The sequence below is a fragment of the Chrysemys picta genome, chromosome 6 (assembly GCF_011386835.1).
Source record: "Chrysemys picta bellii isolate R12L10 chromosome 6, ASM1138683v2, whole genome shotgun sequence".
NCBI classification, from domain to species: Eukaryota; Metazoa; Chordata; order Testudines; family Emydidae; genus Chrysemys; species Chrysemys picta.
In genome coordinates this window covers 60,300,671-60,324,560 of record NC_088796.1, presented here as the reverse complement: position 1 = coordinate 60,324,560, position 23,890 = coordinate 60,300,671, and the positions used below count along the sequence as shown (strand labels likewise).

Here is a 23,890-nt window from a genome sequence, read left to right as displayed (position 1 = left end):
TTGAATAAACAAATTTCAAGTTGGTTTAGTCAATGAAATTTGTAGTTTAAAGTTTAAAAAAACTGACCAGTTTAAATGATTACATCAATTTAAATAATTTTATAACAACTCTGACATTTTTCTACCCAAGCAATCTTCTACATCAGACTGTCAGTGACTGCTTCCTGATCATTGAATTATATTTGACATGCCTTTCAGTATTTTAGCAATTGATTAGAATATCTTTTTATATCACTACATTTTCTGGGTGGAGAAAAAAGGAGCCACTTTTCATAATCAACATCTAAATGGTCCCAATTATGTCTTGCAATTCACACGTTATTGAGATGGCTGGGGAATGAAGAGTTCTCACTCCTGCAGCTGCTGTTTTTTTAAGCTGGTAATACCTGTCCGTTATCCAAAACACTAGCTTAGTTTAGGAATGCATTTTTTGCAATAGGAAACTTTTTTATTGAAAATTTAGAATTTGTATTGCATAGAATTGAGGAATACTGTAAAATTCTATTCACCTGTAATTTCTCTGCTCTCCCTAATATTACCAATTCTTGTTTTGAAGGTTTCTGTGTAATACACGAGCAACATTTCAGAGGAGGCAGTAGCCAAACTTACAGAAGTATGAGGAGAGGTCAGGGTCAAGTCCCAGTGAACCTGTCACTGTAGTGTCTAGATACCATGATAGTATGCTGCAAAGCTGTATTGCGCTTGTGTTTAATACTCAAATAGTTTACATAAAAAAGTGACTGAAAAGCACCCTACCTTGTCATAGCTATTAAACTAAAAGTTTGCCTCCTTGCACATAAACTGAATTCTTAATGCAAGGATTCTTTGTGTTTTGGTTTTAAAAAAACAAACGGTCATATCTGCAACAAAACTGTTAACTGAATCTCTTCAGCATGGTTCATGTTGCAGGAAATCCTGATTCTTTACTTGGGATGAAAATGTAGGAGATGGGGCTAGCAGTAATCTATGCTGGAAAGGTCCTAGAGCAGTGTTTCCCATACTTGGGACACATCTTCTGTAGGGAAAGCCCCTGGCGGGCTGGGCCAGTTTGTTTACCTGCCGCGTCCGCAGGTCTGGCCGATCGCGGCTCCCACTCGGCGTGGGCCGAGGGATGTACTGGCCGCTGCTTCCTGGAGCTCCCATTGGCCTGGAGCAGCGAACCGCGGCCAGTGGGAGCCGCGATCAGCTGCGGACGCGGCAGGTAAACAAACTGGCCCGGCCTGCCAGGGGCTTTCCCTAAACAAGCGGCGTCCCAAGTTTAGGAAACCCTGTCCTAGAGCATATGAAGTGCCCTTTTTAGCATTTTTATAAGGCCAAGTATATACACGCTTTCTGGATAAAATCTTGCACTGTTGTACTACCACGTTTGGTAGCAATGGTGGGAGCACTAGTGTACGCAGGCTTAGGTGACTGCTGGCATTCTTATTGCTGTGTTAGGTAATCCTGCAACGTGATAGTGAAAATGGCTGAGCCCTGTTCACACTAGTATTCCATTCATGACCAATGAGAGAATAGAGAACATGGATTCCAAAAATAGACTAGTAGCAATTGCCACCATGGACCAAAATACCTAATAGATTGGTTTGATTGATGTGGTCCATGCTTCCTCAACCACCTTCATCTGGCTTTCTGCTCTTTAGTCTCCAGTTTGACTGTTTTCTTTTTAAAGACCTGTCAAAGTACAGAAGGTTTCATTATGCATCAAAATCTCTGTGCTTTTGTTCTATCTGTTGAGCCAACTTGGTAGAAAACTGGTGGAACATAATTAACCTTATTCAGGGAGTGGGAGATACCTGCGCATGAGACATGTGAGCAGACAAGATCTCTGCCCAAAGGATCTCTTGATAAACTAAACAGTAAATCTAGAAGAGGACAAGTTTGTTGGTGGTTTTGTTTTTCTCCCAAAACTAGACCTTGGCTAATTGAGTGGAGCAGTTCCACTGCAGTTGTTTTGTGACATTCTGCTACACTGGCTTGTATTCATTCTTTACCTCAAATATATGTTTAGCTGGAAACTACTTTTTTTCCCTCCAGGGTAAAATGTGACTGCAGCAATGTTTGAAAGACAAAAGCTGCATTGTATTGCTATTTGATTTAACTTTTACATTAAGGTGGTGATGCTCTGAATAAAGCCCCTCATAGAAGTATGGGCATGAACAGTCCTGCCAGAGGGGTTCTCCCTGTGGTCACAAGCAGGTCTGAGTTACACTCAGACTGCACTTAATACCTCAGTATTTTATTAGTGATCTTTCTGTCTGTCTTGTTGCTATTGGTCACTTACGTTTAGTGCATAGAATGTATTGCTTCTTTGTTTGACCACACAAACTACTGGATCATTTTACTTGGCAAGGGTGCTGCAAAGCAGTAAAGCCTGAACCCTACTTAGGCTTCCACTTAGCAGCTGCAAGTCCGCTAATTTAAGATTTGAACTTTGGGTCCTTCATGATCAGAAAGTCCTGGTGTCATATCAGAACTTGAGATTAACACTGGGTAAATTACTGCAGTGCAGAACTCTTTTGAAGGTTGGGATTGAGGGAAGAAAGCTTGCATTCTGAATGGTTATGTCCTTTTATTTAGATAACATGTTATGGTCTCATTTGCTTATTTTGGGTTGCTCTGCGATTAGAAACTAAAAGTTCTTATGTGGCATTTTCTCAGTTGAAATAGATAACCTAGTGTCTCAGCCAGCATACCTTTGCTGAATTGAAAACTGGCTTATATTTCAAAATCTGTGAGCTCGTCTAAGAGCATATGGCTATTGCGTTAGCCTACACAGTCACTACATTACTATCTGGCTCAATGCTTTGTGAGGAACCTTGATACATAACTTTTTACTTAGAATATTAAACTAAATTTTACTCCAGAAAATGAAACTATGGAATGTTTCCTCTAAATTTTCTTTGTACTGAGCAGGCTATTAACTCCACTGAGCACTACATTTTTGTCCTTGGGCAAGTGTTAGCTTGTATTTGTCACCCCTCTCACGCACAAGTTGTGTGCGTGGAGGGAGGGATTGTATGAGGATGAGGGGTATGCTGTGGAAGAGGGGGAAAGATGTGGGTGGGGAGGTTGCTCCAAGGTGACTCCTCTCCAGTATATCACACTAGTCTCTGTCCCATTTGCAGTCTTAGGAAATCGGCCAGGAGTCAGTTTTGGGGGTGGTGTCAGAAACACACACCCTCCAGCCAGGTTCTCCACTGCCTCTCAGTGGTAGCAGCAACTGCCACAACCCTGGAAATTAACTGCTGGGCAAGGGGGTGGGGTGCAAGATTTGACCCATTCAGACCAGAGCCACTACTGACCTGGATTGGCAGCGGAGAGCCCAGGCAGCCCTCTCCCCTAAACTCCTGTGCATGGGGCATCCCAGAGCTGCTGCCTTCTCCTAGTTGTGCAAGCATGTCTGTGAGACCTCTGTCCTCCTGAAGTGCTTTTACTCTTCCCCTCTACAGCGAGGAGGCAGGGCCTCATGCACCCTGTGGAGTGGAGGAAGGGGAGAAGCAGGTTCTTAAAGGGCCACACCACATTCTTGCCAGGGCCACCCACGCATAAGCAGCACTGGAAAAGATTACCACATGGCCATGCAGTTTGCAGGGAACATTACTACAGACCAACATTAGGAACTTTTACTACATAGGACGAATTATATGTAAACTGTTCAGAGTACAGTGGATTTTTTGAATTGTTGGATACTTGGTATGGACCCATAAATATATGCTGACTAGATATATTCATTCAAAAGTGCACCTGAAGAACACATTAAAATGAGCCATGTTTTGAGTTCTGCAGGCTTCTGTGAATGGGAAATTTCAACAGAATACCACTAATTTGAGGTTGATCTTGACTAGCTACATGAATGTAAAAACTACTTGTGTCTAATCTCTGAGGATTTTATAGCAAAATAGCTTATTTCAGTTAGCTAACCTGTTGTAAAAGGACCTGTTCTATTGCAGTGAAGCTATGGCCAAAGACAAAACAGTCTAATTTTAACACACACAAGTAGGTTGAGTTAATGACGAGGTTCCCCCAGAGTCTTTAATTTGACCTGTAACTTGTGTGAAAACTACAAATTGCCTTATCTTCACTAGGATTTTAACTGGAATTAAGAATATATCTCTTCCAAGTAAAGACAAAGTCGCAGACATCTTTGCATCAATTACATTCTGGTCATAGTTTTTGAGGGTTGTTTAAACAAGGTGGCTTGGAGTATCTCAAGTGTTCACAAGACACCTAGCCCCATATCACTTGACAACAAACTTTGCAAGTTCCTTTGATACTATTTAACTCGGTGTGGAGGCAAGATCCTTGACCTTGGAAGCTTCACATAGTCCTGAATGAAGTCTTAAAATTAACTTTTATGTCAGCAAAACATTGCTTGGTGCATATGTTTAGCTACAAGGATGGAAATACGGCTAAGCAAAACTGGAACATGGTATAAGCAATATTTCTATTAGCGTCATTCAAATTTTCTCTTGGTTTCATTCAATTTTTTTTTCATGTTGCTTGTTTCAGAGTGGTCAAAACGAAGTTAGATGGACCAACTAAATTGTCTTCTGTATTAGGAAACTGGTAAATTTTAATTGTTTACCCTTGGTAGCTCTTTCTTGGCTTCCACAATGAAACGTCAGGCCTATCAGACTAAGGGTATGTCTTCATTGCACAGTTAATCCAGACTCTTACCTGGGTTTTAGCCCAATCCCCTATACAATCCACACACAAAAACCTCTAACAGGTTTGAGGTGCGTTAAGATCAGGCTAGTTTATGTGGCTGGGGTGTAAATAGAACATGAGCGCCAGTCTAACTCAGACTGGAATTTGCCAACTTTGAAGTGAGGATGCAGACAATATCACTGCTGATATTTCTCCAATGCCCTTCCCATAATTCCTCCCAAAAGACAGACAAGTTTTCCCACAATTAACTTGGAGAAGGAGCCCTATAGTGTCATCACAAAGAACCATGAGATATGCTCCCAGAGTCACAGGTGAGTGCAGAAATAGTAAGGCCATGGTAAAACGTATAAGGCTTAGCCTCGCCAAAGCAACCCCATAGCAAACCTAGATGATCAGATACCAGTGCCAATCACTAGGGTTAACAGTGTTGTGAAGACATACCCTTAATTTGATTACTTTAAAAAGAAATACTGTGTCTGAGAAGTTAGCTTAAACTGCAAATGGTGGGCCGTTTCATTTTGTTGGGTAATAGGGAACACACTGTACTATTAGGAGCAGCATAAAAGTTCCATCAACATGAAGGGTTTTTGTTTGTTTGTTTGTTTGTTTTTTGACAATGCTTTGGCTGTAGCAGTGTTGCTAGCATTCACAAAATCAGAGTGATATGATTTAGTCCTGCAGCAGGAACTCTCACGATAATATGAAGAGCTCCTGCTTTCCCACAATCTTTAGCCCTGTGCTTGTGGAAGCTCTCATCTTCCCTCCCTGCAGCCACTACTATCCAGTCTTTTCCTCTGCTCCTATCCTATCACCCCAAACCCCACTCTGCCACTATTCCTCTGTTTCTATTCTGCCCTTCCCTCCCATCAACTCCTGTCACCCCTCATTCTCTGCACTTCTCAGCCTCTTTGCTCTCTCCTCCCCCCCCCCCCACTTGAGTCAGGAAGCATGAAGGGGAAAGTTGTCTCTAAGTTCTTATGGCTAGCAGCCACTGAGGCAACAGAGAGAGCAATTTCAGGAGAAGTTGTGCTCAGTCCCTTGCAGTCTGTGTTGGGGCACGTCTCGGTTGTAGTGATGACAGATGAGTGGTCTGCCAAAATATTGGAGCTGTGTAGGGATGCAGTATGATCCTTGTGGATGAAATCTTTAGAAAATTTAGTTACCAGCCTCTAACAAACTTCTACTGAGCATATGTGAATTCCAGTTTTCAGAGACTTGTAACTTGGCCAAATTTGGACAGATTGTCAGTGATAGCAAAAGGTGCGTACCTGACACCAAGGTGACCTCTCCTACCAAATCTCAAATTCCTGCTACAAGACATGGGGCCCTAGAGGTTTCCAGTGAAATGGTTAAAAGGGTTTTTTTTAACATGGGTAAAGAATCTTTTGTTACCCTAACCCTGTACTTGGAAACATCTGAAATATTTTGCCTGAAATTTCCCAAATTCTGTCTGAAACGTACCTGGCATGGAATATTTCAGCCGAATGGCTAAAGTCGGCAAATTTATAAGCAACTAGAAACAAGGCCTTATAGAAAGTATTGAATAGCCATAACTACAGGCAATGCTACCAGCTCTACCTATAAATATTTACTGACTGTATTATATTATGTATTGTTTGGAAGAAATAAATGTAATTATCATACAATCTGATAACTTTAGATGGAAAATGTATGCAATTTTCAATCTGATAATATCTCCTTGGAGGGGGAAGGGAGTTGAATCAGACCAGGAAATATGATTTTTATTTTAAAAAAACCTCATGATTTGCATGGATCTGATTCAAGCTTTTTGATTTTTTTGGTGTTGGCATTATTATGTAGAATGTTGAGCATTAGTTGGTATGCCTTACTGCATTTTTTAGCAGAAAAGCTACACTTTAACATTGTTGTCTAATTTTAAAATTAAAACTTAAATTTCACTAACTTTAAAAATTACATGGGACTACTCAACACAGATTTGAGTATATTTTTTGCCACTTAGTGTGTGCAAGACTGGCTACCTTTGTAGTACTTTTACAGTAGGGTTACCATATTTCAGCAAGCAAAAAAGAGGACAGGTGGAGCCCCGCCCTAGCCCCGCCCCTGCCCCTCCCACTTCCCGCCCCCCCAGAACCCCCAACCCTCCCCCCGTTCCTTGTCCCCTGACTGCCCCCTCCTGGGACCCCTGCCCCTAACTGCCCCCCCCAGGACTCCACCCCCTATCTAAGCCTCCCTGCCTCTTGTCCCCTGACTGCCCCAACCCTTATCCACACCCCCACCCCCAGACAGACCCCTGGGACTCCCACGCCCCATCCAACCACTCCCCACCCCTTGACAGCCCCCCCCAGAACTCCCAACCCATCTAAACCACTCTGCTCCCTGTCCCCTGACTGCTCCGATCCCTCTCCCCACCCCTGCCCCCTGACAGCTCCCCCCCAGAACTCCCAACCCCCTACCCCCCCGCTCCTTGTCCCCTGACTGCCCCCTCCTGGGACCCCTGCTCCTAACTGCCCTCCAGAACCCCACCCCTTACCTAAGACTCCCTGTTCCTTGTCCCCTAACTGCCCCCTCCTAAGACCCCCCCCCCAACTGCCCCCCAGGACCCTACCCCCTACCTGTACCCTGACTGCCCAAAACTTTCTCCACTCCCCCCAAAAAGCCCCCCCCCTGAACTCCTGACACCCCCCCTGTTTCTTGACTGCCCCCTCCAGAACCTCCCTGCCCCTTCTCCTGCCCCCTGGCCCCCTTACCCTGCTGCTCAGAACAGGGTGTTGGGCTCTGTGCGAGCCGGACACGTGGCTGCGCTCCCCAGCACAACAAAACCCGGTCCCTGGCCCTGCACAGTGCTGCCGGAGCCGGGCTGCAGGGGAGAGCTGCCGGCTCAGAATGCAGGGCGGAGCTCCTCTACAGCTGCTCCGGAGTCCAGCACCTGACTTTCCTGCAGCCCTCCCAGCCGCTCGCTCTGCTCTGCCGGGGGAGGGGAGAAATCCTGGACATTTTGAGTTATTTACAAATTCCCCCCGGACGCTATTTTTAGCACTAAAAGGAGGACATGTCCGGGTAAATCCGGACGAATGGTAACCCTATTTTACAGTGATGAGCTTATTTACTCTAGTTTACTGTATTTGGATCAATCCCAGAGTTTCTATTCATGTAGTGTTAGGATGCCTAACGTTTTTTAGGTTCTCTATTATAGCTTTTTCTGATTAAAATGAACCATGGTATGTAGGCAGTTAAAACAGGGTGTCATTGAGCATCTTTTAAAAATATTTAAAACGTTCTGAATCAGAGTTAATGATTACATGTATTACCATAACACACGCCTCTTTATTCTTTAACAGGCATCCAGAGCTATTATAAGACAGACAACTAAGGCAATATAATTTTTTCTGTGAAATTTTGCTGCTGCCCAACTATATTCAAGCACCTCCTCTCAATTTTTTAAGTTTGTTATATTCTGATCTAAGGAAACCAGAAACTATAGACTTTTTATGATGCAATATGTAAATGTAAACTTATGGAACACTTGAATGGGCCTTAACACAGTTTATAAAATGAGTTATTTTTGGCTGGTACTTTTAACTTTCACTTAATTATTGGAACTAAAAAGTCATGGAGAGAAACTTCAAACAAGAACTCTAGTTTTACAAATTAACAGACACTTCACTGCCCCACTCCTGGTCTCACAAAATGCTATCTAAGTTGTCTCTAACTACTCTTTCAGAACAAATCCTGAAACAGACTTTCTGTGTTCAGTACTTTTTTTGGAATTCGTTTATGGTTTCAAGTAATGTATTCCTAACACAGTGTTGCAAACTTCAGTAAGTGTCAATTAAAAGAATGATGAAAGACTCTCCTTCCTTTTATGTTGGGTAACCTGCTTCTCTTTGGTTTTTGACATGCAAGAACAACATGTTTCTACAGTCATATAGTCCCAGTCAGTTTAGTCCCCTCAGTACTCAATTGTTGAGCATGATTTGCAGTTAGCTTCTTACTGTATATTAGCTAAATATCTAGCAGGGAGTGACAGGCATTTTAAAAAAAACCCTTATTTTTCTTATTCTGGGTGAGGTTGCTATGTTGCTGAGTTGCAGTTAGCCCTTTTAGATCATTTAATAATATATGTAGGGCCCTACCAAATTCACAGCCATGAAAAATGCATCACGGACCATAAAATCTGGTCTCCCCCTGTGAAATCTGGTCTTTTGTGTGCTTTTACCCTATACTATGCAGATATAGTATAGGGTAAAAGCTATATGCTTTTCTCAAATTGGGGGTCTTGCCCCAAAAGGGAGTTACAGGGCGGGGTCGCGGTATTGCCACCCTTACTTCTGCGCTGCCTTCAGAGCTGGGCGGCCGGAGAGTGGCAGTTGCTTACTGAAGGCCCAGCTCTGCAGGCAGCAGCACAGAAGTAAGGGTGGCAATACTATATCATGCCATCCTTACTTCTGCACTGCTGCTGGCGGCGGCTCTGCCTTCAGAGCTGAGATCCCAGCCAGCTGCTGCTGCTCTCTAGTTGCCCAGCTCTGAAGGCAGTGCTGTCGCCAGCAGCAGCACAGAAGTAAGGGTAGCAGTACCACAACCCCTTCTACAATAACCTTGTGATCTCCCCCACACACACTCCTTTTTGGACTCCTACAATTACAACACTGTGACATTTCAGATTTAAATAGCTGAAATCATGAAATTTACTATTTTTAAATTCCTATGACCCTGAAATTGACCAAAATGGACCATGAATTTGGTAGGGTCCTAAATATATGTAATCTTAGGAGATCCTCAGTTACAGTTGTACTCTGACTAAAATTAATATAATTTGAAGGATAATTCAATGCAACTATAACTTGGTTTTAAACCATGTAACCTTTGGTATCTGTGCAGTTCAGTGACCAACTCAACATATGGAAGAATGTTAGGTTACATCTGACAAAGCAAATAGCTCTTAAGGGAAAAAAGTTGGATCCAGGCTGAAAATCTTGAAAAATTATTTAATGCATATTAAACCTTTGGTTTCTAAATGGTATTATGACATATAGCTATTTACAGATTATGGCTCTGCTCTGGTTTGGCCTCATGTCCAGTTCTGGGCACCGCATTTCAAGAAAGATGTGGAGAAATTGGAAAGGGTCCAGAGAAGAGCAACAAGAATGATTAAAGGTCTAGAGAACATGACCTATGAAGGAAGGCTGAAAGAATTGGGTTTGTTTAGTTTGGAAAAGAGAAGACTTAGAGGGGACATGATAGCAGTTTTCAGGTATCTAAAAGGGTGTCATAAGGAGGAGGGAGAAAATTTGTTCACCTTAGCCTCTAAAGATAGAACAAGAAGCAATGGGCTTAATCTGCAGCAAGTGAGGTCTAGGTTGAACATTAGGAAAAAGTTCCTAACTGTCAGGGTGGTTAAACACTGGAATAAATTGCCTAGGGAGGTTGTGGAATCTCCATCTCTGGAGATATTTAAGAGTAGGTTAGATAAATGTCTATCAGGGATGGTCTAGACAGTATTTGGTCCTGCCATGCGGGCAGGGGACCGGACTCGATGACCTCTCGAGGTCCCTTCCAGTCCTAGAATCTATGAATCTATGAAACAGTTTTACATTTTCATCAAACTTGTATAAATTTAGAAATACACTAGGTTTGGAGAGCTAAACAAACTTGGTACAATATACAAGTATTTCTTTTACCTAAAGGTTCAGGTTTTCATTTTATTGATAACACTTCTATTTTCATTTAGGGATTGAAATTCACGGTCAAATGTATTTACATTTCTTCAGATTATAAAACATTTATAAAAATGTAGCTTTTAGCGTATCTTTGTCTCTTGTTACTAAAAGGAATACAGCTTTGTAAATGTCTGTTTATATTATTTTGTAATGGCAAACCCCGTTCTGGGTTGGAATTATGAAGTTTATTATAAGATTAATGAGTTTTTCACTTCTTTTTTAATTTTTTTATAGAATCGTATTCCTTCTCGACCCTCAATCCAATTTCAAGGACTCCAAGGGGTAAGTTGTTGTTTTATTTTAATTTTAACTTGGCAGATAATGCAGTAAATAAAGTTTAGTTCTTACTTGCACGTCTGCCTTTTTTCTTCTAGAAGTGTTCATAATTAACAACTAATGCAATAAGTAACAACTAATGTATATCTCACAAATAGTTCAGAAAAGATTCAGTTACCTCCTCAGTAAACTCCTTTTCCTTTAAATAGATTTAGATATTTGGCATGTGTTTTCCCTTAAACTCTAAACACGAAGGAGAGGAGTTAACTTGTGTTGTAAATCAGCAGTTTAAATAGAATAATAGTGGAATCAGAAGAAATCACAAATGTAGTCTGCTTGAGAACAGTGTAGGCAGGCGAGTTCTTAAATTATTGTGTCTGAGCTATCAGTGATCTGAGCTCTTCTTGGAACTCTGTAACATGAAATGTTTTTGGAGCCAGCTGGTGAATGGTTGAGCTGAAGATGGGAGTGGAAATGGGGTCTATGAAAGGATCCTTCTCTTATGAAGTGGTCCATTTAAATGAAACCGAGACTTAATGCAGGAGACAAACTTGAGTACAGGTTATGATTTCCAGAAATACTATCATGCAGTGGAAGCATTTTAGATGATTTTCTTAAGGTGGACAGTAACCAGCCTCTATGGAAATAGATTGTCTGTTTATAAAACAGACACACAAGGGAAAAACATTTCATAAATTTGTAGTTCTACAACAGGCTCAGAGGTGGTGGGTTTTTTTTTTGGTTTTTTTTTTTTTTTGGACTTCATGCCAATATAGTTAACGACTTATTAGTGTTTAAATTCTAAACTTAATTGCCTATTCTCTCCCTCAGCCCCCCCTTCCATTGTCTGTTTCCATTTGTGCAGAAGCGAATGTGACAGATGTTTACTTGTTCTTATGCACTACTGAGATTGTTCTTAAATAATTGCTGCAAAGAAGCAGTGGGAAGGTTTGAGGCTACTAAATTGGTGATACATTTAACGCTAACACTTAAAATCTGTATGGAGTGTTGTGGCCATGTTGGTCCCAGGATATTATAGAGAGAGCGAGAGAGAGTATCTTTTATTGGACCAACTTCTGTTGGTGGAAGACCCATGAGCTTACACCAAGCTCTTCTTAAAATCTGGGTGACAGAAGACATTAATGTATATTTTAGTTTTATTCATCAAAGACAGTGTTTTGGAGGCCCTTCCCTTTCCCCTGCAGTACACTGGAGGAAAAATGAGTGTTCTGTGTACTGAATGCTACTAAAATTCCAGAGTCATGTTAAGTAGATGTAGTACTTATTAGTATGACCCCATTAATGCATGCTCTTCCACACGCAACAGAACAGTAAAATACACTTAGAGGAAAGGTAAAATGTTTACATAACTGTTCTAGTCCTTCAAGGTATCCTTTTTTTTTTTTTTTTTTTTTTTTTAATGAATGTAATTTGTGCTAGTATTTTCTATTCACGAGGATACACTACCTTGTGAGGCATTACTAATAAAGCATGTTTTAAGGATAGTCTGGTAGTTATTTCAAAATGTATCCTTTCAGCAAGTGTTTTGAAAGCTTCCCAATCCTCTACACCTTTTTGTTTTTTTAGAAGGGATTTAGCAGTGTTGTTCAGTATCCTGCAGCATTTGTTTTTGTCAAATTTCATTTTAAGTCAGCAAAAGCACTGATTGATTTGCAGTTGCTAGACTTCTAAAGTTGAACTGACACTTAAGTAAATATAAAAAAATATTAAATATTCAAAGATTGCTAATCTGTAATGCAGATGTAAACATTCTTAACAAATATTAACACTGTAGTTCAAAAATGGACTCATCTGTCACTTAATTGTTCTGTGACTGAATTCCATACTTGGGGTTTTCTTTCCATTGACGTGGTTGATGCCAGAGCTAACATCTAAAACAGAATAAAGAATGCAGCTGCTAAAATACCTCAGCTGTTTGTTTTGGGAGAAATATGCACAAAACCCTGGGCTTGCTTCTCAAGAAAAAAGCACTTCAGGTGATCGTTATAAATGTATTTGTAATAAGTTCTTAATGTGTATTTTGTCATTGACTTAGGGTCTAGAAGTTTCCTATGTTTGCTTTAGCAAGCATTAAAAAGATGTTGCATGGAGATACTCTTATGAAAGGGATGGTATTTTAGTTTAGTATTACCGTTCATACAATAACAGAATAGAAATTGTAAAAATGGTTTTAGTTGTAGGTATCTACTCCTTTCCCCCCAAAACTAAATGCTTTAGACCAGATGGTGGCAAAACCACAGCTTGTGAACCACGTGCTTCTCTTCTACAGTTAAAGTGCAGCTCGCAGAGCCCCTCATTCCCCACACCTATTCTCTGCCTACCAGACTGTTGGGGGTGAGGGGGAGCTCAGGGTTTTAGCCCCGCAGGGATGGGGGTGCTGGGGCTCAGGGCTTTAGCGCCTCCCGAGCCCTGTTGCGCGTCCCTCCACCCTCCCCGCCCTCCTGTAGGACAGAAGCCTAAAGCCCCTAGCCCTACCAGCCTATCAGGTAGGCGGAGAATGGGGTAGGTGTGGGGGGGCTCCAAGAAATACTTCAAGAGAAGTTAAGCCCTGGTGAACCCGATACTGTGAAAATGAGATATAACGTGCACATGCAAGCTTTTCTTTCTATCAGGAAACTGCATCGTTCTGTATTCAGATATTGTGCTGTGTGGTCCTCGTGTGCTTGCAATCTCCTTTAATTCCACAGAATACAGACTGCATTTACTGTTCATAAGTCACAGTTGAATAGTTTTAGATTAAAGTGCTAACTCTACGTTAATTTCATGGATGGCAATGACCTCTGCAAATTGTAAGAAGTGCAAGTATGAAGAAGAAAACTGAAGTTTTAAACTAGAATGGGAGAAAGATTTTTGCATTCACTGTTAAAGATGGCAAACCCTTGTCTTATCTGCAATGCATCATTCACTCACTACAAAGCAAGCAATTTGAAATGTTACTATGAAATGTATCACAGTAACTTTTTTATCTAAATACCCTCCCGAATCAGAATTAAGGAAAAACAAGCTAGCTGCATAAAAATTACACCTAAACAATCAACAGACACTGTTTTTGGCATTCAGTAAGGAAGCTGACACAACGACCTGAGCTAGTTTTGTTATGTTGTTGGATATCACTCGTGCAAAATGCCCATATTGTGATGAAGAATTTGTTAAGAAAAATATTGCAGAAGGGGTTGCAATTTTACATCCAAGTAACACAAAACTTCAATGACTAATAAAGCAAATTCCAATTTCATGCCACACTGTAAAGAGGCATATCTCCCAGATCAGTGCTGATGTTGCAAGCAAGATGCAAAACAATCTAAAGAATTCTCTATCATTCAGCCTGTCGAACAATCCACAGATATACAAGATAAACCGCAACTAGCGATATTTGTTCCCTGTTTCCACAGATGTAATTGTGAAAGGAAAAATGTTGGACTTAATGGCGCTAAAAGAAACCGCTTATGTTGTTGACATAAAGAACGCTCTTGACAAAGCAGTGACAAATGTTGATGTACCGCAGGATAAACTTGTCCGTTTTGCGATGGATGGAGCACCTGCAATGGTGGGGGGGAAAGTAGGCCTTATCGGATTCTTGAAAAGTGATCCCAAATTTCCGGAGTTTATCCCTGTTAATTGCATCATCCAGTGTGAATATCTCACAGACAGATACTTCAAGTATGAAAATGGTCCTAACAATTGTCAATTTCATCTGCTCAAATGGGAAAAACATTTAATCAAAGAGCTGGATCTTGAAGACAAACCTAACCATGTCTCTTTCTACTGTACTGTGAGGTGGTTATCAATCAGCAATGTGCTAAATAGGTTTGTGGAACTGTTGGAGGCTATCGGTGCTTTCCTTGAAGAAAAGGAAAAGGGAAAGTCCTATCCACAACTGGGGATGAGCAATGGATGCAGAATCAAATTTAAGGGAGAAAGCCATTGTAACTGATGATTTTCCTCAGATTACTTTCAGTTTAATTATAAACTGCCTTGTTCACGTTCTGGCCAGTGAAGGGAACCTTTCAGCTTGCTAGAAAGCTTATACATTTCTTTGATTATAAAGTTCATACAGTCACCTAGATGCCATGGCAATGAGTGCCTTCTAAGTACTTGTAATAGTAATAAGTGGGATATTATAAGGACGGTCATTTAGAAAACAGTTTACTTTTGAGGTAACATAGCATGACTGCCATGCTAATATCTTTCCATAATAGGCTGCATAATAACTAGCTAATTTTACATAAATGTAAAATACAGCATACTTTATAGACACATCACACAAATTTAGGAGCAGTCTGGAATATGATACACATTACATAACCTTTGTCTAGCAGACAGAGGTTTAATCAGATCTAATGGCTGGAAGATAAAGCTAGACAAATTTGGACTAGAAATAAGGTACGCATTTTTAACAGTGAGGGTAATTAACCATTGCAATAATTTACCAAGGTCTGTGGTGTGTTCTTAATCACTGGCAATTTTTAAACCAAGATGGATGTTAGTAATGGTATGCTCTAGTTCGAACAGGAATTCATTAGAGAAGTTCTATGTATTAGGGTCACAATGGACCCTTCTGGCCTTAATCTAGGAACCAAAAAGAATAAGACCCACTCATTATATCACCTGCTTTCTTTCCTACTTTCAAAAGGGTGCCCTAACACTAGAATCTGAGCGGATATATTTCTCTCCTTTTGTGCAGCCATAGTCCCCACCAAAATGTCAGCTCAAGAGCAGAACTTGATTGCACCGAGGGAGTCTAGAGCCCACAGTAATTGGAAAAAGTACAGCAACTTCTAGTCATTCTCCTAATACAAAACAACAATCAATGATATTAAAAGATGGCAAATTCAAAGCTGATAATGGGAAATCCTTTTTCATACACAACACAAAATTAGCCTGTAAATCTGATTGCCATAAGATATCATTGATGCTGAGAGTTTAGGAAGATTTGAAAAAGCATTGATCAGTAAATGGATAAGAATTTCTAGAGTTTGTATTGTAAATGTTAACATTATATATGCAAGAGTTTTGTCAGGGATATAAACATTCATGCATCGGGGTATGACCCACTCCTTATTAATAGAGATTAGGAGAAAACTTTCCTTGGAGGCAGGTTGTTTCCGAACTGCTTGATGCATGGCTTCTTGCACCTTCCTCTGGAGCAGCTGGTACTGACCACTGTCAAACAGGATACTGGATTAGATGGACCACTGGGCTGATCTAGTACAGCAATTCTTACATACAGAGAAAGCAGCCACAAAGAACAAACGAAACAAAGACTATGCGGAAAGAAGTTGAGTTACTGTCCCAAGTTACAAAGACTAGCTGTACGCATAACTTGAGGGTTCAGAGTGAAACTTTTTAATAAGAAATATCAGTAAACCCACATCTCTTATGCCATTGTTGATCTAGACTTCTAAGAAGTTATGCTTCTTTTGATCTCCTATGATAGTGAGTACTCCTAACTATTGTCATTATTCTCCTTGTTACAGTATTGTGCAGTAAGATGACTAAAAGGAGGGTCTGCTCATTATCCACTATACCCTCCAATTTTGTCTACATTTTAAAACACTCCTACCTTTCCAAGATAAATCTCACTCACAGCCCTGCACTGCGCTAGGGGATCACACACTTTGTAGTTTCTGTAGGATGATCTTATGGCATACACCAGGGGCTCCTTGAATTCCTCTGTTCCACCACACAATCTCCTTGTGTGCCACCCTCCCATCCCTCTCGATTTCTAAAAGGACTTAAGTCATGCAGAGAAAATAGATTTGCGTCTTTAAACCAAGAAACTCACTCCTCCAATTCAGCACTTCCCGTAGGTGAGAGTAAATAGGGGATTAATTTAATTGGTGTGGTGAATCTCCATACAAACGCAGACTGAATCTTACCTTCCTTTCTCCTCTGCCTTGCTCAAATTGCAAGCTTTAGGAGTGGGTGGTACCAGAAACCATTTCCTGCCACTGCTACCTAATTATAAATAAATGGTCTAAAATAGTTGTGATTCTAGTAATCCCTGAATGTTTAGACACCACCTTTAATCAGCCCAAGATTCTTTTACCTTCCACATTTACTCCACTGATTAACTACGTGTTCGTTAAGAGGGATTTAGCTAAACAGAAAGACAAGGAGAAGGGAGACTCGGAGCAATGGGGAAAAAACAGGTGAGAAAAGAGAGGGAAGGAAGGCAGAAGAGAGGTGTGGAATGAGGCTAGGGTAAAGAGACTGGGGGCTTGTCCACACTTAAAAAGCTGATGTGGCATGTCAGTGAAGATACTACTTAGGGTACATCTACACTACAGGGGGGAGTCGATTTAAGATATGCAAATTCAGCTACGTGAATAGCGTAGCTGAATTCGACGTATCGCAGCCGACTTACCCCGCTGTGAGGACGGCGGCAAAATCGACTTCTGCGGCTTTCTGTCGGCGGCGCTTACTCCCACCTCCGCTGGTGGAGTAAGAGCGCCGATTCGGGGATCGATTGTCGCGTCCCAACGGGACGCGATAAATCGATCCCCGAGAGGTCGATTTCTACCCGCCGATTCAGGTGGGTAGTGTAGACCTAGCCTTAGATAATCCACCTCCCTAAGCGGCGCTATCTGCACTGGGAGTTAGGTTAGTATAACTGCATCGCTCAGGAGTGTGGATTTTCCACACATCTGAGCAACACAGTTTATACTAGCATAAGTTGCTAATGTAGACCAAGCCTGAGACAGGGTTAGGGGGGGTTGAAGCAAACAGCCAATCAGCACAGGGCAGAAAAAGTCCTGTCAAAATTTTAGAAAATGTGTCCATTGGTCCCACCTGAAGGTGCCTCTGCAGCTGCTGTGCTGGCTTCAGTCTCTGGTTGGCTCTTCCATGTAGTCTTTCTGAAACACCATATAGCTAAGGGGAGGGGATGCACTAAATGGGGTCTGAGGCTAAAATGGGTGTCTCCCTTATATAGTTCTCAGTCCCAAAGTAGGGTAGGCCCAATTTTACCTTTTCTCACATACCCCAGTGCAGCAGTACCTGCTTAAGCTGCTTCTGTATTTACATGCATTGTCTAAGAAAATTTCCTGGCTTTTCAGCATTTGGTGCTGTTGGGCACAGTTTAGCTGACAATGTAGTTACAAGAGATGAACTGAAAGAAGCAGTTAGACCAGGTCTTGTCAAGTGGTCTTGGGCTGAATATGGAAGAGAAGCTGAGTTACTTGCCTGGAGGAGGAGGCAGCGGCAGCAGCTGGAAACAAAAAGGCTGAATTTCCTGCTTCAAGTGTTAGAGATTGTACAAGGAGAGCAAAGGGTCATGAGCGCTCTCCTCTGGTACTTTGATGGAGGCACAATCTCTGTGAGGAGTAGCAGTTGCACATTGCATTGTACACTGTACACCATGGTAACTGAAGGAATTTTCCATGCTTTGGAATACATGTTTATTGAAAACAATGGGAAGGAAGATATATCCCACTTATTAGTTTGTGGGGATGCAAGGAAATGATGCGGGAGGAAAAAATAAAGGCTCTGGTCTCCCACACTAGTATTTATTTGCTGGAAAAGTGTCAGATTAAATAATTCTCCCTTGAAGAGACCGACCTGTTGAAGTATGAACTGGAGAAGACAGTAGTAGAGAGGTAGATCGTTAATTTCACTGTGCCCATATCTACACTAGGGGGGAAAAGGTGTTAAAACATGTTAGCTAACTTGTATATAAATATTACTTATTTTCCTAGTCTAGACAAGACCTTGGTGATTGTGTGGAATTATACATCCAGAGACTTTGCAGAGCTTTCTAATCTTTTATTGCCTTTTTTGGGGACTGGGAACTAGTAAGGACAAAGTAGACCTAATGAAGTATTGAGGCAAGGATTTCATTGTTTTCAGAAGGAGGTAAAGAGAATGTATTTTGCTGGTTGTACCACCTTGGATCTATGCTTTCCGACATATGGAGATACAGTACTTGCTGATTTGGAAATCTGTGGGAATGAGATGTAAGGGGAATATGACGACATTCTTTTAAAATGCATTGCATACTATCTACATGGATGCATTTTATTGTAAAAAAGATTAATCAGAGTTGGGTATATACTGTAACCTTTCAATAGAACTTAAAACCAAAAAACCATATTGCTTCCTGATAGCCAGGAATAGAAAATGCAAGCTGTTCCTGCTAACACAAGTGTTGACTGAAGAATTCTTAAATTATGGCTCTCTGACCTTCTGCTAAGTGTACATCAAATAGGAAAAACAAACATTATAAATGTCCAAAAGTTTATCTTGAGTTGAAACATTGCACTTTCATTCTGATTACCCAGAAGTCCTTGACTTGTGCATGGAAGTTCTCTGAGGATTATTTAATTTTAGTTTAAAGAAAGCAGGACTAATAAAAAAAAGTGTAGTAAAGTTTCTGTTTTACCTGAGGGTACAAAGGCAGAGAAGATTTTTGAAGTTGTAAAAAGATAAATATAACATTTGGGGTACCAGATCCCAGATAGGAGAGTCAGAAGGGAATTGGAAGTGAGGAAGGTGAGGTGGTACCCTCTAAAGAGCCTGGAGGTATGACAAAAGAGAGGCAGCTGGGAATGCTGCTTAGAGATATGGAAGTCAACTGCATGTTTAAGGGAGGAGTAGAAGGAGCCAGAGTGACATTTCAGAGTCAAGTGGCACCTGAGCTAATCCAAAGGGTTGTCCTGGGCAACTGCTCTGCCTTATGGTGTCCCATTAGGCTTTATTCTCTCTCCCAGCTTTTCAATGGCTACATGAAGCCATTGGGAGAGCTAGTGAGACAACATGGATTGAAGTGTGAGCAGTACATGGATAACACCCAATTCTGTGTAGTCTCTACGTCTGAAAATACTACTTCCAAGCTTTTCTTGCTAAGATCATCATGTGGATGAAGAGAAGCTGGCTGACAGTTAATGTGGATGAGACTGAAGTAGTGCTAGTGAGATGAGGGAAGCAACCTAATGAACAACTCCTGCATAACTGTCCTTTCTAGTAAATGTATCAACCTTCAAACTGTAATAGAAGGAATGGATAGATATGTCATCTTGGTATTGTCCTCTGTACTATCCACAGTAACTATTTTGGAATATTAAGTATGTAAATGCTTCTATGTAATGTGGTGCTTCCACCAGGCATTTTTTTTTTTAAGACTGTCAATTAACATTAAGGTGTATACACTTTCAAAGTAAACTTGAAGCATATGTGGCTGCAGGCATCTGCTTCAATCTATTTAATTGGTTTTGCGGAAATACTCTTGAAGTATAATTTTAAATGGAAGGAAGATACCCATCAATGGAGTGTTTGGAGAAAGCCAAAACAGTCTGCAAAGTACATGGAGCTGTGTGGGGAGGGGGAGGCTTACTCTTTAGTGGGCCAAAATCTCACAGAATTTCATACAGAATTATCAATCATGCAAGGGACACATACATGAAAATTAGTCAGTTGTATTTTTAAATATTTTCAGGTACCATGCCTGCATCTGAACTTTGCCAATTCTTGTGGGTTTACAATCAATCTTTAAAATATGAAAAAGACGATACAAATGGGAAATCATGAAACTGACTCGATACAATGCTGTCAGATACACACAGTAAACTTGGGGAAGTATTTTTATTTCAATTATAGTAATTCGTGAACGATAGTAGACTGAAAAAAATTCTGCATAGTAATATTTTTAGTGTTCTATAATAGCCTTGCAGACTCTTAAGATAAATCTGTGATACAGGATCAAAAATGGCCTCTACAATAGGTCTTTTTATAGCTGATGTTTTATTATTAATCTCCCAGTTGGGAAGATAAAGTGTTATAACAGGTTCAGATACATAATCCAAGATTTGTATCTTCTAATTAAACTACTTCACTTAAATCCTTTCTCTTTACTGTATAGCTTTTTATTGAATGGGACAAATACACATGTTTTGAGTTTAAATAGCTGAGTGGTGTGCAGGTTTAGTCCCTATCTTTCTCTCTGAAGGCCAGCAGTTGTCCCAAGCTGCTGATGTGCTCTGTCCAACATTGGTGATCAAACCATAAATGGCAGTGACTTTTTTCCTAGGCTTTCATTTCAAGGAAGAAAATCACACATTGTACTAGTTGTTTAAGTTAACACCAATCATGTCTACTGGCCAATTTTGTAAGCAAAATAAAAGGTGTGTACCAGAAGAGGATTCCAAAAAGGGCATTGTGAATGTTGCTTTTAAATAAATAAATGTTTTCCTTCAAAATAGGTTATTTAATGTGTTGAACCTTCAAATAGATTCCACAAGAATCTCTTGGATAAGAGTTTGTCTAACTGCAAAATAAGTTTAACTTAAAATATACAGTACTCAAAAACATCTGCTTTATTTTTGCTTTTGTAGAACGGCATGTTAGAGCATGCATCACATGGTTTTGCTATTCTATTGAGCATGTGAAACGGATACTTTTTAAATCTACAGAATACAGAACATGTTCTGTACTATGCACAAAGCATAGGATGAGTGTATCGAACCAGGAAAGCAAGTTTTATCATCTGACTTCTGATTTCTTGTACAAAAAGCTATGTGTATTTTGTATTTTTACAAGCAACTTGATTTAAAATAGATAAAAGTATTTGTCTGAGAGGCTTTTAGTCCAGGAGAGTTTAAACAAATCCATATAACTAAGCTATTTTTAACAGTCTTATTTTGGTTAATATTCTTGTTTTCTCTCCTCCCATCCTCCTCCTTAAGGTTTGTGCCTTAATTTTTATTCTAGAAATCTAGTCCTGTCTAAATTCCACTAAGATTAACTGTCATTTAAAAGCCAGGAAACAAGGTACTGTAGGTTCTACTTACGTTGTTCTGTGTTTGCTTGGTTGGCCAAACAGTAAGGCTTTTGCTTATTCAGTAATGCACCTAATCAATGCTTAACTTTCAGTACACTAATAGTCCTATTGGAGTCAGTTGGGCTCTACACGTGACTAAAGTTAAACAAGTGCTTAAGTGCATGCTGAATTAGGGCTGTTTGTTGTAGACCTGAGCAGGGTTCAACTTGTATAACTACAGGTATAGTCTTGTATCCTGATAAGATTATTTTTGAGAGGAAAGTGTGCCAGCGTTAACTCATTTTATTATATGCTTCATAATTTGAGTGGCCGTCATATCACAAATATTAAGTACACTTTATCACTGCACTTGGATTTAAAGTAAAAAAGAAAGTACTATACAAATCACATTGATGGGCACATGTAAAACTTCAGTTTATATTTATCTTTTAGCTTGTCAAAATTCCCAAAGCTGATCTCCCAAACGAAGTGCATAACTTTAACTTCTACTTGTCAAATGTTGGCAAAGATAATCCTCAGGGAAGCTTTGATTGTGTCCAGCAAACTGTCTCAAGGTAAGCAATACTTAAATTTGTCCTGAAAGAAAATACTACGTTGGTTGTGTGGTCTAGAACAGAAACAGTGAAAGGTTGTAAAACTTCTTCTTTTTTTTCTTCAAACTACAGTAAAGTATAACCTCTAGTTAAAATAGTATGGTCTCTTAAAAACTATAAATACCTGTTTTTACATATCACTGTTTTTGTTTTGCTTTCCAAAAACTAACCTCTGAATACTTTCTCACTTCACTAGTGCCATACTTGAAAAGTAGGCAGTATTGTCAATGCTTGGATCAGATCTGTGCTACTACTGTTTAAATATGGCTATACCTGGCAGCATTCTAGCATGGTTTCTCTGACCATGATGGATAAGGATTTTAAGAACTACTACACTAGTCAAAAATCTTATCCACAATTGTATGACTACCCTGTTCCAGGCTCTGGTTGCAACACAGCAATTCCTTGACACTGTACAGTTGGGTTTGCAACAAGGCTTATACTGTTCACTTGCATCTATGCAGGCAAGACGGCTGTACCATGCTGGAGTAGAAACTTACAAGTGGGCCAAGGAAAATGGTGTTTCTGGTACTGTAGATGAATCCTGTCTTATAGACCAACTCCCTGGCTAATTTACAATGTTAGAACATGTATCTCAGACAAACAGCTATGCATACTGATCAGGGAAATTGAGCTAAAACTGCAAATAAACATCCATGCTTATACATGGGTGTAGATGACATAGTTCTACTCTCAGGCTAGGCAGTGCTAAAAGTCTGAAGTTTTTAAACCTGTGTGGAGAAACTACTAGAATCAAAATACCAGTTTTTATGGTTTTAGAACAGTTGTGCAGAAACTTCTTGTTGAAATTTCACACAGTGTTTAATTTGTTCAGTTTTGAGAAGATCCTATGAATTATGATGGAAAATGCAACTGACACTTTTTAAAATAAAAATTTCCTGAAGTTTCATCACTGGAGTTGAGAAACTTAAACTTTAAACTGCAGTGGTTTGGAGTTGCCAACTGGTCAACCCAGGCTGCAGAATTACCCAGCAGTCCCTTTTCTTCTCTGGTCCCTTGTCTCCTTGACTTCTCTCTCCCACTCCAGTAGGCCACCCAAAACTATTAACCATTAGTGGCCATTTTGTAAGTGATAGCGTGCCCTACTTATTTTTGTTTAAGACATAACTAACATGTTTATCAAGAGTCTCGAGAAATTCATTAACATGAACATTTTGGTGTTAAAATGCCAAAGGATAAACTGAATCTTACTTTGGAAAAAAAAAATACTGTGCCCAATTGAAGGCTGGAGACTGCATTCAAGGAGTCAAGCAAGGGGTGCAGTTTGCCTTGGGTAATGGAATGGAAGGGATAGTACCTTGGCTTTTCAATATCCTAGTGCATTCTTTGAGATGTAACAAACTAAAGAACTTGGAAGTTACACAGTATTATAAAATACAACTTAATTTTGTCCATAGTAGAAATGGCACCCTACTCCAGTGGGGCACTCTTGTAGCTGTGAAATCTTAAATGTATTCTGGGATGTTAAAGCTGAGCTTGACCTAGCTGGCATGACTTCAGGGGAGTTAAAAATAAAATGGTAAGTGAAGGAGAAATGATGTGCTGAATGTTCCTTACCCATTCTATTTGGAACATTAAGCAGAGAATTGTGGGGTTGCTTTCAAAAATGTTGCAGGTCAGCTAGAGTCACTGTCCTTTGTGGGATCAGAGCTACTCAGATACCACTGTAACTAGTATGCTTTTAACTAGGCATTTATGCTGTACTTGTCACAAAGTGTTAAAAACATAGTCATTGTTTTGAATTTGAATAGTCTTCCCTGCCCAGTATAGAACAGGAACTTTTATATTAAAACTCTTTGAGGAACAACTGTCTCTATAAATATTTACAGGTGTAGCAC

General features: G+C 40.2%; 1 protein-coding gene across 2 annotated transcripts in view; it reads left to right on the top strand.

Annotated features, from left to right (window-relative positions):
- The window catches only part of ELL2 (elongation factor for RNA polymerase II 2), a 61,901-nt gene that overhangs the window by 3,396 nt on the left and 34,615 nt on the right, over positions 1-23,890 (top strand). For both annotated transcript variants that reach the window (XR_010602240.1, XM_005306883.4), the window contains exons 2-3: positions 10,602-10,649; positions 21,871-21,992. Coding sequence is in view for 1 of the 2 variants with exons in the window: in XM_005306883.4 (XP_005306940.1) it covers positions 10,602-10,649; positions 21,871-21,992 (170 nt within the window). In the remaining variant the exon portion in view is untranslated. The remainder of the gene's footprint in view (positions 1-10,601; positions 10,650-21,870; positions 21,993-23,890) is intronic.